We start from the raw sequence: 15564 nt of genomic DNA on the forward strand, positions 1-15564 counted from the left end.
CAAAAATAAAAGACTTGAGACTCGACTCGGACTTGGAAGTTAAAGACTCGGCACTTGACTTGACTTGAGGCTGAGAATGGCGTCATGATTGGATCACTATCCTGTCAATCAGTCACGCCCTCTCTACATACTTAAGTGTTTGTTGGAGAGACCCGCCCTCTCATATCAGATATGCATCAACATGTCAGCGGGAGGGATACCGAGAGTCGTTGTCTTCGGCTTTCGTAATTACCATTTTGACGGCAAAAGACGAACAGCACAGTGCAAGACATGCGGCATCAACATCTCAGACAGCCAGACGACAACTTCGAACTTTGTTCGTCATTCGAAGATCCATTCTGACCAGTAAGTGCTTGTCCAATTAGCTAATATTATCCTGTTAGCCTAGTCAGTAGTAGGGGTGGAACGGTACAAAAAACTCACGGTTCGGTACGTACCTCGGTACGGACCCTACGGTTCGGTACATTTTCGGTACAGTGCCGAAGGAGGCGTGTAGCGAGGTTAGAGCACATGTAATAGATATCTGAATCCTGCCTCTTCTACAGTGGAATATGGGTGCATAGCAGATGCGATGTAAATTCCAATTGCTTCGGTAATTTTTTTCGCTCTGCATGTATTCGTATCCAGGGGTTGTTGTAATAAAATTTGGGAGACTCATGTGCAATGCAGACTGAAACAGCTCCGCTGGGGAAGGACAGTTATCAGAACGAAATTTGAGTAGGACAGTTCTGATAACTGCGTTCTTATAACTACTCTGTCCGAAAGCGTATATCTCTACGGACCAATCAGAGCTTGCATGTGGCAGTGTTTAAATGGGTCCTGAAGGAAACTCTTGCAAAATAAAAGTTCCGCGTTCAGAAAACTTCCGTACCGTGTGTATTCTGCGTGGAAATGCGCGTACCGAACCGTGACCCCCGTACCGTGACGGTTCGGTACGAATACATATACCGTGCCGGCCCTAGTCAGTAGGCTAGTTGGTAGTTAGCTTGATATGATACAGTGTGGACAGGTTGGACACATTGGCCAATGATGTTTACTGACAGTTACTTATATTTTGACTTTTCACTTTATTAAGATCAGATTCTGTAGATAAAATTGCAATAATAAGGTGACTTAACTTTGACTTGACCTATTACAGGACTTACCCAAGAAAAAATTACTTGGGACTTACTTGAGACTTGAAAGCTAAGACTTGAGACTTACACATGTGTGACTTGGTCCCATCTCTGCCCTCTGCATACGTACAAGCACATAATAACCCCAATGCGGAGGGGTTTTTGAAAATTTCTAGGGGGCGCCACTGAGCCATTTTGCTCCGCCCACACACGATACTCTTTACATACGTACGAGGTCGACAGGGTGGACGTGTGTGCCAAGTTTTATGACCTTGCGATGATATAAGGCTTTCAAATCACAAACGCCATCACATGATTTTCACCGCCTGACCACGCCCACATCGTCCAGAGTTTGGAAAAGTTTCTCAACATTTTTTCCCCCCATAGCTTAAGAGTAACCTGGCCAAGTTTGGAGCTGTTACCATTAAGGTGCTGTTTACACATACCCGGGTATTTTGATAAACGCATATTTTCTAACCTTCGTTTGCAAAAATAACTAGGTGCACACAGCCCCGTTTTTTAAAAAAAAAAAACACGTCTACATTGATCAGCATAAAAACGCTATCAAGAGCTGTTAAATTACGCCAAGCCTGGCGGTGGCAGTGTTAGAACAATGAGAATTCCACACAAGCCAATCAGAAGCCTAATAGAGAACCGCTGACAGGAAGAACTTCGAAAAAATGTATTTCGTTGTTCCTATGTTTCCCAAACGTATTATGTGAGGTACTGGAACAGTTCTTCACACAGCAGTGATTTCCAGGCATGTTCTTGCAATTCCGGACTGTTTAAACTTACTGATTTAAAAACACACGCGTACACTGTAAACGAACGGAGAGAATGACGTTTTCACGCTAGCATTCTGCCAACATGGCGGATAGGGGCGGGGCTCTGTACTATGACGACAAATCCTCATTCTCAATTGCCCAAAACTCCGTTTTTGTCTCTTTCAACCAGTTTATACACAAACGCTAAACGGAGTTTTTTTTATGCCTCGTTTTCGGAGGAAAAAACTCTGTTTGTGTATAAACAAAGGCACAAACGAAGGGAAAGGTCTTCGTTTATCAAAATACCTGGGTATGTGTACACAGCACCTAAATCTGTAGGAGAAGTTTGTTCAAATGCGAGGTGTGGAAAAAAAAAAAAAAAAAGACGTTTCCAACCCCCAGCAGGTGGCGCTATAGGTGGATGTCACTATGATTATTTGTGCGCGTTCAGGCTGGGTCCATGCAAGGCGTGGAATTGGGCAAAAATGGCACCAAAACGCACCTTCCATCCAAAATGGCCGCCTTCCCGTGGACGTGGGACCATGGCGGCATGAGACTTTTTTTTCCGTCTGGGCATGATTAATGAGTGTACCGAATTTCATGGTCACACACAAAACTAACCCCAATGCGGGGACCATTTTTAAGCATCGTAGGGGGCGCTACAGAGTTAATGGGCGACTCGTTTCCAAATAAGTGCTCCACTCATCCAACGCAAAGCAGATCAAGCGATGCCTGTCGACCATGTGCTTGCATGTGCCAGTCCCAGTTGTTCCCGGAGCGTCAACAGAACCTGAGGAGTATGCCTGACACCATGATGCTGTGGACTGTACGCACAAGAGATTCAACACACTTTGCTGCTTGAGCTTTCTCTTTGGGGACTCATCCTACATGTAAGTAGTATGTTTTTAGAGCTTTGATTTTGTACAGTTTTGATGGAAGTAATATGCTTCCGTGAATTTTAATAGTCTGGTTTTGGTCAGATTGACACAAGCATTCATTTTTCTTGAGTTATGTGCTCATTTAAGCCCCGTACGGGTCGGTTCAGAACGGTTCGCTTATTTCAGTGTTTCCACTACCACCAAAGCGTACCGGTCCCATGGAACCCGTTACCATGTCTGTAACCCTTCTGCTTGGGGTACCGAGCACACAGGACCGGTTCCAGGCTCTGCTCTCCGTTGTTGGTGAGGAGGCTGTGCAGCGGGAGCTCGATGGCGCTGTGCCAAACCAAAAAGTTTTCCAGCTGATTGCCGCAAAAATGGCAGAGAGGGGTTTCAACCAGACCGCGAGCCAGTGTGGCATTAAGCTGAAGAAGCTTGGAGGTGGTTCCAAATTATGGATGTTATTTGTTATTTGCTATTTACGCTTCGGCACGCACTCCGCCCCCCCCCTGAGGGTCCCCTCCCCTGAGTGGGAACGCAAGCTGACCCCAAAGCGACCCGACCCGACCCGTTCCGAACCGACCTGTACCGGACTGCATAGTGGAAACGAGGCTTTAGTGTTCCCAACCAAATTCTCAGGTGTGTTTTTAGAGCTTTGATTTAGTACAGTTTTGATGGAAGTAATATGCTTACGTGCATTTTAAAAGTCTGGTTTTGGTCAGATTAGCACAAGAATGACTTTTTCTTGAGTTATGTGCTCATTTAGTCAGCAACAACAGGAGAGTCCTTCTTAGTCCTTTTCTTAAATGATGATTCTTAAATGATTCCAACAATATCATTGTGCTGAGGGGTTAAAAGAGTACGATTCCATTCAAATCCATCCATGTCATTAGTTAACATGTATACATTACCACTATGTCCGCGAGAGGCAAAAAGCAGATCATATGTCCAACGACAAATATGTCGGTCAGTCTCTTACGGAGGCCTTAGGCAGCCGAGGCCGTCGACCCTCTAATTCCACACCATCAGGAAAGGAGTTAAAGGAACAGTTCACTATTTAAGACCTTGAGTCCCAGTTCCAGCTTGTTTATCAAGAATAAGAAATGAGGAGACCATTTTCACAACAATAGCTCACTTCTATCCATTTTGACTGTTTTCGCTGGTCCATCCTGCTGCTACAGACAGGGTTCCATTGGGCACTCTGTTCAATGTCCTTAAAACAATACTAATGTTAATTTTAAAGAAAAGGTCAACTCACCGGGTGGTTCGTGGATGTTCCTGTGTGTGTCCCAAAAAAAATTGCGTTGCGAAATAAAAGTTATTTCTTGCTTTATTTAGCATTTTGTAATCCAATTGTATTCCGTTTGGAAGACTTTTCACTTTCACTGTCAGATCACTGCGCCAGGGCTAGAGCCTCAGACTCAAATATAGAGCGGATGTTTACGTGCGTCGTGATTTAGCATGAAAAATAGTTCCTGAACAGCAAAGAACACGGATTACACGAATATAAAAACCATAAAATGCGCCGACATTTTTTTTTTTTAATACCACTAACCACCCGGTGAGTTGACCTTGGTCTCCTCATTTCTCATTCTTGATAAACAAGCTGGAACTGGGACTCAAGGTCTTAAATAGTGAACTGTTCCTTTAAGTGAAAATAATCAGACTCAAATTGAAAATCGCAGGTGGGTGTGAAAAAAAAGAAAGAAAAAAACAGCTAATTTCACTCTTTTACACGGGGAAAATGTTTTTGGGTCAATGTGCAGTGTTTGATAAAGTTGCACGGATGTAGTTTTACCTACAAACTAAGCTTACTTGGATTAAAATCTTCTGTTTCAGACCAAAGCAGAAGTTTAGCCCGGGTTCGCTCTGCTGTTAACACGAACATGAGAAAAGACAAGATGGATATGGTGGAAGATATACTGTAGCTCTAATTTACAACACATCACAGTAATACAAACGTTTCCATTAGTAATGGTGGTACACCATGATACAGTTTCCTATCTACGTTGTTTTAAACTGACTTAATAACTGATGAACAGCACATAGACGGGATCATTTTCAACTCTTAAAATTGAGTAGTTTGTGCAACTATCCTATTGCTAATAGCATAGCAGCTATGGAGCTATTCTCTTTAACCCGGAGCACCTCGTGGGGGTAACATGTTTCCCTACCTCCATGAAAACAACAGGAGTAAGTTATCACTGCCAGACCCCTTTAAAATGTATCTGGACGTGTCAGCTTTGATGCTAATGGTGCCCCAACAAGAGAAACATACGTAGCTTAAAAACAAAACAATATAAAAGTTGATCAAATGTCAAAAGTCGTAACATGATCAAAATATTTGTGTTTTTACTTGAAAAGCACATTCCAGAGTTTAAGTCTGGGAGAATAGGAAGAAGGCTCCCCATCACGATAGGGCTGGTTTATGCTTGCATGAAGGTATCCGCTTGCGTTGCTCTCAGCAACTGCAGTAGGAAGGATTTGGGCTATATTTTCTTTAGAGATAATGCCATGAGTTGGTATTAAAGCCGCTAACTGGCTCAGGCTGGGATGGACCAACCACAGCAGATTCAGGCTCAGGCTGAAGAACAATCCACATAAACCACCACTGCCGAGCCTGTACCTCACCAACACCAGATCTACCACACATAAAACGGCCAAACTGAAACTAATGCTCGCAGGAAATTGGTTTGTTTGAGACTGCTGCGTCCTCATCATTTCGGAGACCTGGCTTACCCCAAAGATGCCCGATGCTAGCATGCAGCGAGTGGGTAAACTCCCGTAAAAGCAGATGTGGGGGGCTCTGTATATACGTGCATGAAGGTTGGTGTAACAACAGCATGATGATTGAGAGGCACTGTTCACCCGACACTGATTACATGTCTGTTAGATGCCGGCCTTATTTTCTCCCGAGAGAGCTAAAGTTGTCACCTCTCTCCTGCTGAACGCCATAAATGAACAGCAGCGGGCACATCCTGATGGCGTTCACATTATATCTGGAGACCAATTTAAAGACTGTACTCCCGAAGCTCCACCAACATGTCAAGTGCCCAAGAGGAGAAAACACACAAGACCATGGCTGTGTTCGAAACCGCCTGCTACATACTTGCATATTGCATACTCATCGATCAGACAGTATGCAGAGCGTTTACCCACAATGCATTTCGCACCTGCCCGAGCCGAAATCAGCCGGCCTGAAGCTGATTTCGGCTCGGGCTATAAACTCTGTAAATATATAACTTTAGCAACATTTGAAACATTTTCAGGTGAGAAAGTAGTCGTTTAGATCCCCAACGTGTTGAAAATCTGACAAAACACCGACTATTTACAATTTTGTTCCCACGAATTCGGCGCCACTAAAGCTAGCCGCAGTGAGTAACACACTTCCGGTTATTTTCACAAAATAAAATACCCGTTGCCTTTTATCATAGGGAAAGCCATTACGATACAATTGGTACTTTTGTTTTGAAAACAGGAAGTGAACCTACCCTCATTGTAGCTAGCTTGAAACTGCCGTTTTGACAGGAATTGACGATTGGCGACGTCAAGTTACGTTGCATCTTGGGTAGTTTGAGTACGAGTAGTAATCTCATGATGCATACCCAACATTTCGGCGAATCTAGTATGCATCTGGGAACTTAAAAAAAGTTAAACGTTAGTATGAGTAGTAGGAGAAGTATGCGGTTTCGAACACAGCCCATGTGTATCTGAACACATGGGCTGTGTTACAGAACCATGTACCGGCTACAGAACCATGCCCCTCCCCCACGAGTCAGACCATCTTTCCCTGCGGCACAAACCTAGCCTGGCGACGCCATCCTACGTACTTCCGCCCAAAGATTTTGGCTCCGCACATAGTCTGGCCAAATCCCCCTACCTCAGTTCGCTCAGTGTTTTGCCAATCAGCAAACAGTTGCGAGTGGTGACGCAGAACTCACGCGCGGAGTCCATTGTAGTCCATATAATTGTAGTTCAACCGCAGCGGAAATAAACATGGCGACGGAAGAACGCCAGAAGCTATCTATGAAGTTGTCTCAACTCTGGAGAGTATTACACAATTAAAACAAGAGCAAGAGGAATGCCTCGTCAATTTTGTTAGTGGCAAGGATGTCGTAGGTCTCCTTCCAACTGGCTTTGGGAAAAGTTTGATTTATCAAATGGTACCGGTACAATGAAAGCGGATGTGGGAAGCGTGATTCGCGAGCTAGAGCCTCGCGAGAGTAAGCATGAACCTCGGCGCATAACCTACGTCCTTTCTAAACATTACTGATTGGTTAAGGGAACTCCAATGAATTTAAGTTGCTGAGTAAGGTCCCACCCTCCATGGAAACAGATTCCTCTTGGGTTTTTCCAGACTGTTCGACAGAGTCAACAGTTGGCTTTCGCCCAGGCTAGCACAAACCCCCCTCACACGAAGATCCAGACCCACCACAAAGTCTGTAACGACCTGGCCTGAGAAGGCCCTCAGTGAACTGCCGGACTGTTTCCAACACACAGACTGGGATCTGTTTCAACACCAGGACCTGGAAACACATACAGGGACAGTACTGGACTACATTAAGTTCTGTATGGGTACTGCGTCTGTAGACAAATGCATCCAGGTTTTTCCAAACCAGAAACCCTGGATGACCAGCAAGGTCCGCTCACTCCTTAAGGCCCGCAACACTGCCTTCAGGTCAGGTGACAGAGCTCTCTGCAGCGCGGCTCGGGGTGACCTAAAAAAAAGGTGTCAAAAATGCCAAAGTGGACTACAACCAGAGGATAGAATCCCACCTGCCAGCAACAGGCCACAGGAGGTGTGGCAGGGACCACAGAGCATCACCAACTACAGAGGCTGGGATGTGGCACCAGGAGACCTGAGTGAGGCGCTGGCAGAGGAGCTCAACAGTTTCTTTGCTCGCATTGAAATACTCCTCTGCTCCAGCCCTGCCCCCACCCCCACCAGGATCCACCACCCCCCCACTTACCGTAGAAGTGTGCTCCTGGCAGTGAACTGCAGGAAGGCTGCTGGCCAAGATGGAGTACCAGGCAAGGTGCTCAGAGCATGTGCTCAAGGACTGCCTGAACTGAACACAGCAAAAAAACAAAGGAGATCATCACGGACTTCAGGAGGAACAGAACCGAGCCACCTCCCCGCTACATCAACGGTGAGCGTGTGGAGAGAGTCCACACGTTCAGGTTCAGGGAGGTTCCTGGGAGTCCAGGTCTCTGATGACCTCTCCTGGACACACAACACCACAGCTGTCATAAAGAAGGCTCAGCAGCGTCTACACTTCCTGAGAGTCCTCAGGAGGGTAGATCTGGACAATAAGCTGCTGCCTGCCTTCTTCCGCTGGTCCATGGAGAGCCTCCTGACGTACTGCGACTCCACCTGGTGGAGCTGCACTGAGGCAGAGGGAGCGAGGCTTCAGAGGACAGTCAAAGCAGCACAGAGGACCGTTGGCTGTCCTCTCCCCTCCCTGATGGACATCTACTCCACCCAGTGCCTCAGCCTGATGGACATCTACTCCACCCGGTGCCTCAGCAGAGCTCGCAGCATCACTAAGGACAGTTCACATCCCAGTTCTCAGCTGTTGCCGTCTGGTAAGTGCTACAGAAGCTTCTGAGCAAGGACAGACAGACTGAGAAACAGTTTCTTTCCTAAAGCCATCAACACCCCGAACTCTCACATGTAAATAATATGTACAGCTATAAAAACTGCTGCTATTGTTCTCATTGAACACTGTGTGCAATACTTTTCACTCTTAAATTATTATTTTGCAAATCTGCAATTTTTTTTTTACTTTAATTGTTTTGCACTGAGCACAGGAGAAGCTCTCCAATTCCGTTGTACATTATATAGGGACAGTAAAGGGCATTCATTCATTTGTTATTTTTGAACGATTCATTTTGGAAACCGTCTCAGCTCTGCTGTGCCAAACTGATGTCAGCTGCATTGTTGGAAATAATAAGACTGGGTCGTGCCATCTGAAACTCTGGTTCTACACAGAATGTAGAATACAGTGTAATGTCAGACTTTAGTGTTGATGTAATTACTTGATAACTTGTTCCAAGGAAAAAGTTTATGGACCAGTAAGCTGTAGTCCTCAAAGCACACAGTAAACACTACTACTGGCGGTGGGAAAAGATTTCCTCCTTGTTTTCACAGGTGTTTGCGTTTTTTTTATATTTATTTATTTTAAACCTGCTCAAAAACATGGAAATTCCTTTGTAAAATTTGTCAAATTCAGGGTTCTAGCTAGGATGAAATTATAGCGTAGTGGTGTAGGCGAGGGAGCGAAGCGAAGCGATGCAGAGATTTTGGAAATTTAAGGTAAAAATTGGCCATTCTAGGGGTACCCAAAGGGAGAAATTGTACTTTAAAAACAATAAAGTCTTAATGGGAGATGTTCCCATCTTTGCTTTTGGCAGTGTGTTACCTTCATAACGGACCTTGTCAGAAGACATTAAAACTTAGACATTACTAGAAATTAAAAAAAATGTTTATTAAAGTTACACACTTTTCAGTTATCCTGATGACAGACAAACAAACAGACAGACAGACAAACCAACGCAACCAAAAACATAACCTCCTTGACAGAGGTAAAAACGCACACTCTTTACTTCAGCTGCTGCGAGCCGCTGAGCGCCTACTGTTTCGTCTGCAGTTGCACTAACTACTGCGCAACCTTTCTTGGCTGTCATCGTCAAAAACAGTAGGGTAAAGCCTAGGTATGACAACAAGTAGGACAGAGAAAGAGACAGAGCATTTGTGGTTGCTTTATTCCATCATCTTTCGTGGAGAGGACTGTTTTCTGTTATTTTCTCGAGCGCCAAGTCAACTGCACGTTCAGCTTAAATGATAACCTGATCAGCTCATCACATATTTTTCAGGAAAAACTACCCTGCTCCGTCCTAGTTCCTTACGCACTTATTGTTTCCTCCACCACTGGCACCCTCTATATTTTCATTACCCCCTACCCGAACCAGGGTTTGAATCCCATTCCTGCTTTTCTTACCTCTTTTATTTCTTCCCCTACCCGAACCAGGGTTTGCATCCCCACCCCGCTGTGACTGGTGTGCAGTTGGTGAGAGGCTGAGGTACCTGACTTATCGCACTTACTCTAGCACTAGTTATGCTCTTAGCTGTTTGGTATTGGAAGGAAATGCACTTATGATTTCTTGTGACCTGAAGTTCTTTTGCCTACCGATGTTGAACGCACTTATTGTAAGTCGCTTTGGTTAAAAGCATCTGCAAAATGACCGTAATGTAATGTAATGTAATGTAATATTGTATGTAAGAAGCTTTGAAAAAGCACAGCAACCTTGACTGTTTTTGCTTACTTCAAATAGGGACGGGTTAAAATAGGCACGGGTTAAAATAGGCTACAGCTATTCTAACATGATTTCTGCCGAATCCCCTTACGTGTGCGCTTCTGCGTGTGTGAGTAACCATGGCTACGGAGCACTCTTACCAGAGATTCTAGGAGCCGGGGACACGGAGTGCCTCTGCCTAGAGCTACAGTTTCGTCTGTGGTTGTACCACAGCCCTTTTACAGACAGCCGTTCCACTTCCTATTCGCCCCATTATAAAAAAATTGGCTGCAGTTCAGTTGATTTTGTCTGGGGGCGCTGGCGAGCGAGTGCAGAATGACCATTGGTCATAGGGCTGGCGCTAATAACTCAAAAAATGTCCCCGCTAGCGGCTGAAACCTGAAAATATTACTGTGATTTCTGACAGAGGGATGTGGATTTATATCGAAAGTACAATAACCTGGGAGTTATAGCTTTCTGTTTTCTTACAGGTCTGGCATTTGCGAGTCAGTCTCCGCTAGCATCTAGCTAACGGAATCTGAAGAACGCACGGCTGATTATGACCGGCTGCTTTACGGCACTCGTCCACTGTGCCAGAGTGCTAACCTGGTGCCGCTAACAACAACCAAAGCTAAACCAGAGGCTAGTCAGAGAGTATGTAAAAGGGCTGTGCTGAAATCTGTAACTATTTGAGCTAACACCTCTCTGCTAGCTCAGCGCTAGGACTGACCATGCCGTAAAGTGATGCCACATGCGTGACGTCACTCGGGATGCAATACTGACAATAAATGTGTATTTTAAACAAATCTAGTGAGTCTAAAAAATCAAAACAAGTGCCGTTTGAAAGGATAATTTATCCTGCCTTTAGGAAAATTAAAATAAAAAAATATAAAAAATTATATCCAAAGCAATGGCTGCATCTAAGGTGGATTTCATAGTATCACCAGAGAGTTCTGCCTGCTCTGCACTGCTTCGTTGGCGCCCCTAGAGTGCAGTACCACCCGGAAAAAGCCGCCAGCTTTCCCTCTCCTCATAATAGAGACTCTCTGGTTGTACTGACAGGCAGCGCAACCTTTCTTGGCTGCCATCGCGAAAAATGTGTCAAGTTTGTCAGAAAGGTGAAAATGGCATTGATCTGGCGTTATTGTACAAATAAATACAGACAAAATGGCCCACTTAAACAATACAGGGCAAAAATGCAGAACAATGTAATCCTGCTGCACAGTAGTATCCTACTGGAATAACTATGTTTGTGTGTGTGAAAACTGAAAGTTTTCTCATTTTCCTCAGCAGCATCGCTGTAAATATAAGCTCGTCAACCACCTTTATGAGCCTTCACACCACATGGATAAATAGGCTAGTTATTTCCATGAGGCAGAGTTCAGACTCTTTCAGGATTAACATCACATGCTCAATTTTATTATTTGGGTGTGCCAACTCGGCATATTCATGGCCATCCAAATATATTTAGCAACTTACAAACATATTTCCATTTTAGCTTCTACTACTGCGGAGCAGTAGATTTGAATATCTGATTCAGTCCCTCGCTCCTCTCTCTCATTCAAACACTAATGCTACATTCATCCCTTTGCTCTTAATTGAAATGTACCAGATACCGTAAATTCTGGACTATAGAGTGCACCTGAATATAAGACGCACCCTTTAATTCTAAAAAGAAAATCCATTTTGTACTTGTAAAGGCCGCTACGGATTATAAGGCGCGGGTGTCCACATTGTAACATGAGATATTTACACAGTTACACATGAGGTGCCTTTAACACTGATGGGTTTAACTTAAATACCCATCTGTTAAATTCCTATCGGTAATGCAGAAATACATAAATAAATAAATGAATGTTTTTTTTGTTTTTTTTTCGAACAGTGTCTCTAACACCGATGGTTTTAACTTAAATACATATTGGTAACGCACAAATGCTTTTTTTTTTTTTTTTTTAAATAACAGTGCCTGTAACACGGCTGGTAATAAAAAATAAAAAAAAGACAGTAGCCTACCAGGAAAAGTCATTGATCGCCTTTAATTTAAAGGGACACTATGTAATAAATTAAGTCATTTATTAGCTCAAATCAACATATTCATTCATAAATTAGTCCTCATTGGTGTAAAATTATCTCTCAAAAATCTCAATTATCCTCCTGAGTGAAGAATAACTTGTCTGTATCTACATAGAGCAGGCAAGCTCTATGGAGGCTGCCATGTCCTTCCGGTTTATGAAAAACGACGAAGTGCCGAGAGGGACATAAAGCACTTGGAATCGCGTTTTCCCCAACGCCAGGCCTGCAAGCGGAAATTACGTCATAAGCCGAATGGCTTATTACTGGCGCTAATGGTAAATAGATTTTATCTCGTAAATTATCCCACTAATAATGCATTGATTGTTACCAAACTTCTGCCGTAGTACACATAGGCTCTTAACTCACAAAACGAGGCATTAGAAAGTTTGTAAGTTTACCGGGAGTTTATTTAAAAGAACACTTTCCAGATAGCAACTACACACTGCTGCTAACGCTACCGCTGCGTCGACGTCACTTCCGGTAACTCCCAGAATATGACTAATTGCATTGTTTGCACACCAAAGGCTATGTCAACTTATGTTATCTGACATGTTATCTGTCATCTGTATTTATAGTGTTATTGTATGTGTGTTATGTAATCCTTTGTACTGTGTGTCTTGATGTCTTTTTGTTTGTATGGACCTTGAGTCTGAAGCTATAGCTTCTTGAATCTTGACACATACCGCCTGCCGTAGTTCAAGAAGTTGCAACGCACATTTGAAAACGCGAGGCGCTAGAGAGCAAATTCATTCGACTTTGCAAAATAAAATTGCACCACTAGATGGGGGAAGAAATTACAAAGTGTCCCTTTAAAAGCATCATATGCATTTCTTCGTTTGTTTTTCATGTTGAGGGTGAGTACAAATGACCGATTTACAATAATTTAGTAGTGCAAGTGTGTTTGATTTATCGTACAATTTCATTGGACCACTGTGAACTATTCGTTCATTTTATTGGTCTAATGTTAAAAAAAGAAAAACACATCTATTAGCCACACCGTATTATAAGCCGCGGTGCTCAAAGCCTGGGGAAAAAAAGTGGCGGCTTATAGTCCAGAATTTACGGTACGTACACTATCTGGCACAGCAGGAACATTCGTTGGATCACACTGTCATTAAATAGATTTAGTGACTTTTAGACTTTTGTCATCCCCTGAGCACATTTTTGAATACATTAAATCAGCAAGCACAACTTAACCTTTTGAACAAATCTGAATTACTAGAGAGACTTTCTGTCCCTCAGACGGTCCTCTTTGCTTCAAGCTCAGAGAGGAAAAAACTCATATTGGTGCGTTATTATGAACACAATAAAGCCGCATAACAAACTTGGCAGCAGCCAGTTTGGCTAAGCAAATGTGGCTGACTACTCCAATGCAGTCTGTTCAAAGAATGGCAGAATGAGCAGGTATAAAAACATGCGAGTGAGTGAGTCTGAAAACTCAGTCTCTAGTAGGTCAACAGCTACATCCTATTAACCAATTCCATGAATGAAATCATAGGATTTCATGGGAGGACAATGTGCCTGGGAGCCTTCATGGAAAAATCTATGATAGATTTATTTCAATGCAATTGGACACCAGTGCTGCTGGGGTTGACCTTGTACCATGCTGCCTATAGCAGCCAGCAAAATGATCACATCAAACACTCTTATCAGCATCCTCAATGTTAGAGACATTTGGGTCAAATCTGGGAAACTTTTTGCTCCTACGACATAGTAACATTTGGCCCAAAGATAATTTGCTGCCTGGGGTCCTGCTCAAATGCAGAGCCTGATATTTCAAACGAGCCAAATAGCACATACCCTGTGTTTTATAAGTGGGGAAGACACAGAAAACAGTTCTCATCATTAGAATCCAGAAGAAGCCTATGGCCTGGGGAAAAGGAATATATTTTCAGAAATGAGCTGCAAAGTCATATTTGCCATCTTGTCTTTTTGTACTCAACATAAATTTCCTTTAACTGACAACATAACTCATTTAGTTATTCTAGCATTACTCATAGGAGTTTATGTTTGACATACCTACGGCTGGAGCGTCATACTCGTCGCCCAACAGTATTTCTGGTGCAGAGTATGCCAGAGATCCACAACTGGTGGTCAGCTTTTTCCCCGGCTGAAACTTGTTACTGAACCCAAAGTCGGTGAGCTTAACCAGCCCTTGTTTTTCAAAGAACACTACATTCTCAGGCTTGAGGTCCCTGTGAACCACATGCAGACGATGGCAGTAGGAGATGGCGTGGACGATCTGAGCAAAATATTTCTTAGCCAGGTCTTCATTCAAACCTTCCTCGTGTTTCATGATGTAGTCAAACATATCCCCTCCGTCACCTAGCTCCAAGATGAGGTAAAGTTTTGTTTGGGTGTCTATCACTTCATACAGTCTTACAATGTTGGGGTGCTGCACCAGCTTCATACAGCGGACTTCCTGGAAAAGATGGCCTGTTGCCGCCGTGTCCAACTTGGTTTTGTCGATCACCTTCACAGCTACTTTCTCCCCGGTGAAAACATGGCGTGCCAGCTTGACCACAGCAAAGTGGCCACGACCCAGTGTCTTATCCAAGTCATACAAGCCAGCAATCTTTCCATCATAACCCCGCTTAAAGCCTGCCATCGCTGGAGAGGGGGACGGGGAGTGGTGAGCCCCTGCTGCAGGCAGGGGCAGGCTGGTGGAGTCTTGTGGGTCCAGTTTAATTCAGTTTATTGAAGGCTGAAGAAGAAACCCATGGCTCCAAATTCCTAAGATTGTAGGACACACAACATTAGTAAAATCCCAGAGAACATTGCATGCAAGATATAGGCAAAGCCGATCTTACACAAGTACTTGTGTCTGAAAGATACTCGATATGTTCTCTGAAATAACAATCTAGCTTGGCTGGTATGCATAAAGAGATGCTTCCTTTAGTACCAAAAGTAAAGCGTTAGAAAAGTCAGAGTCTGTAGATAGAAAGGCTGATGAAAAACATGGGAAGCTAGTTAAAACCTTTACATTGTACTATATTTATGAATGTAGTGAGGAGGACGCGTTGGGTTTGTTCAGACAGGATGTCTTCTACACCAAAGTAGAAGCTAACTCATCTTAATGTACTACCTCGTGCCGTTACAATGGGTTTTTTCCAAATGTTTTTATCTGAATTATAATAAAAAGACAACAACAATTGGGCAAACACATCCATCTCAACTGGAAAATGGGCCCGGTCACAACGGACGCAATCTACTTACGTTAGCCCAACATAAGGAAGGGCTAGCTCGTTGTTCATTGATTTCTCAACGTTAGCTTATTTATTAACTGTCGCTAATGGTTATCGCTTCTACATGCTAGATCAACACAAAGCTCTCCGTAAAAGTAATGTCCACACAAGCATTTTTTTTAACCTTGTAACAGAGCACGTCACATGGGTTCTATTATGCTGCTTTAAATATCAGGCAGCAAACCCTTGTTAG

At 43.6% G+C, this 15564-nt stretch overlaps 1 protein-coding gene across 2 annotated transcripts in view; it reads right to left on the reverse strand.

Annotated features, from left to right (window-relative positions):
* Window positions 1-15564, reverse strand: part of snrka (SNF related kinase a) — a 35171-nt gene that overhangs the window by 19302 nt on the left and 305 nt on the right. For both annotated transcript variants that reach the window (XM_075464674.1, XM_075464676.1), the window contains exon 2: window positions 14146-14859. In XM_075464674.1, coding sequence (XP_075320789.1) covers window positions 14146-14734 — 589 coding nt within the window. In that variant the 5' untranslated portion in view covers window positions 14735-14859. The remainder of the gene's footprint in view (window positions 1-14145; window positions 14860-15564) is intronic.

This window comes from Odontesthes bonariensis, chromosome 5 (assembly GCF_027942865.1).
Source record: "Odontesthes bonariensis isolate fOdoBon6 chromosome 5, fOdoBon6.hap1, whole genome shotgun sequence".
Taxonomy (NCBI): Eukaryota; Metazoa; Chordata; class Actinopteri; order Atheriniformes; family Atherinopsidae; genus Odontesthes; species Odontesthes bonariensis.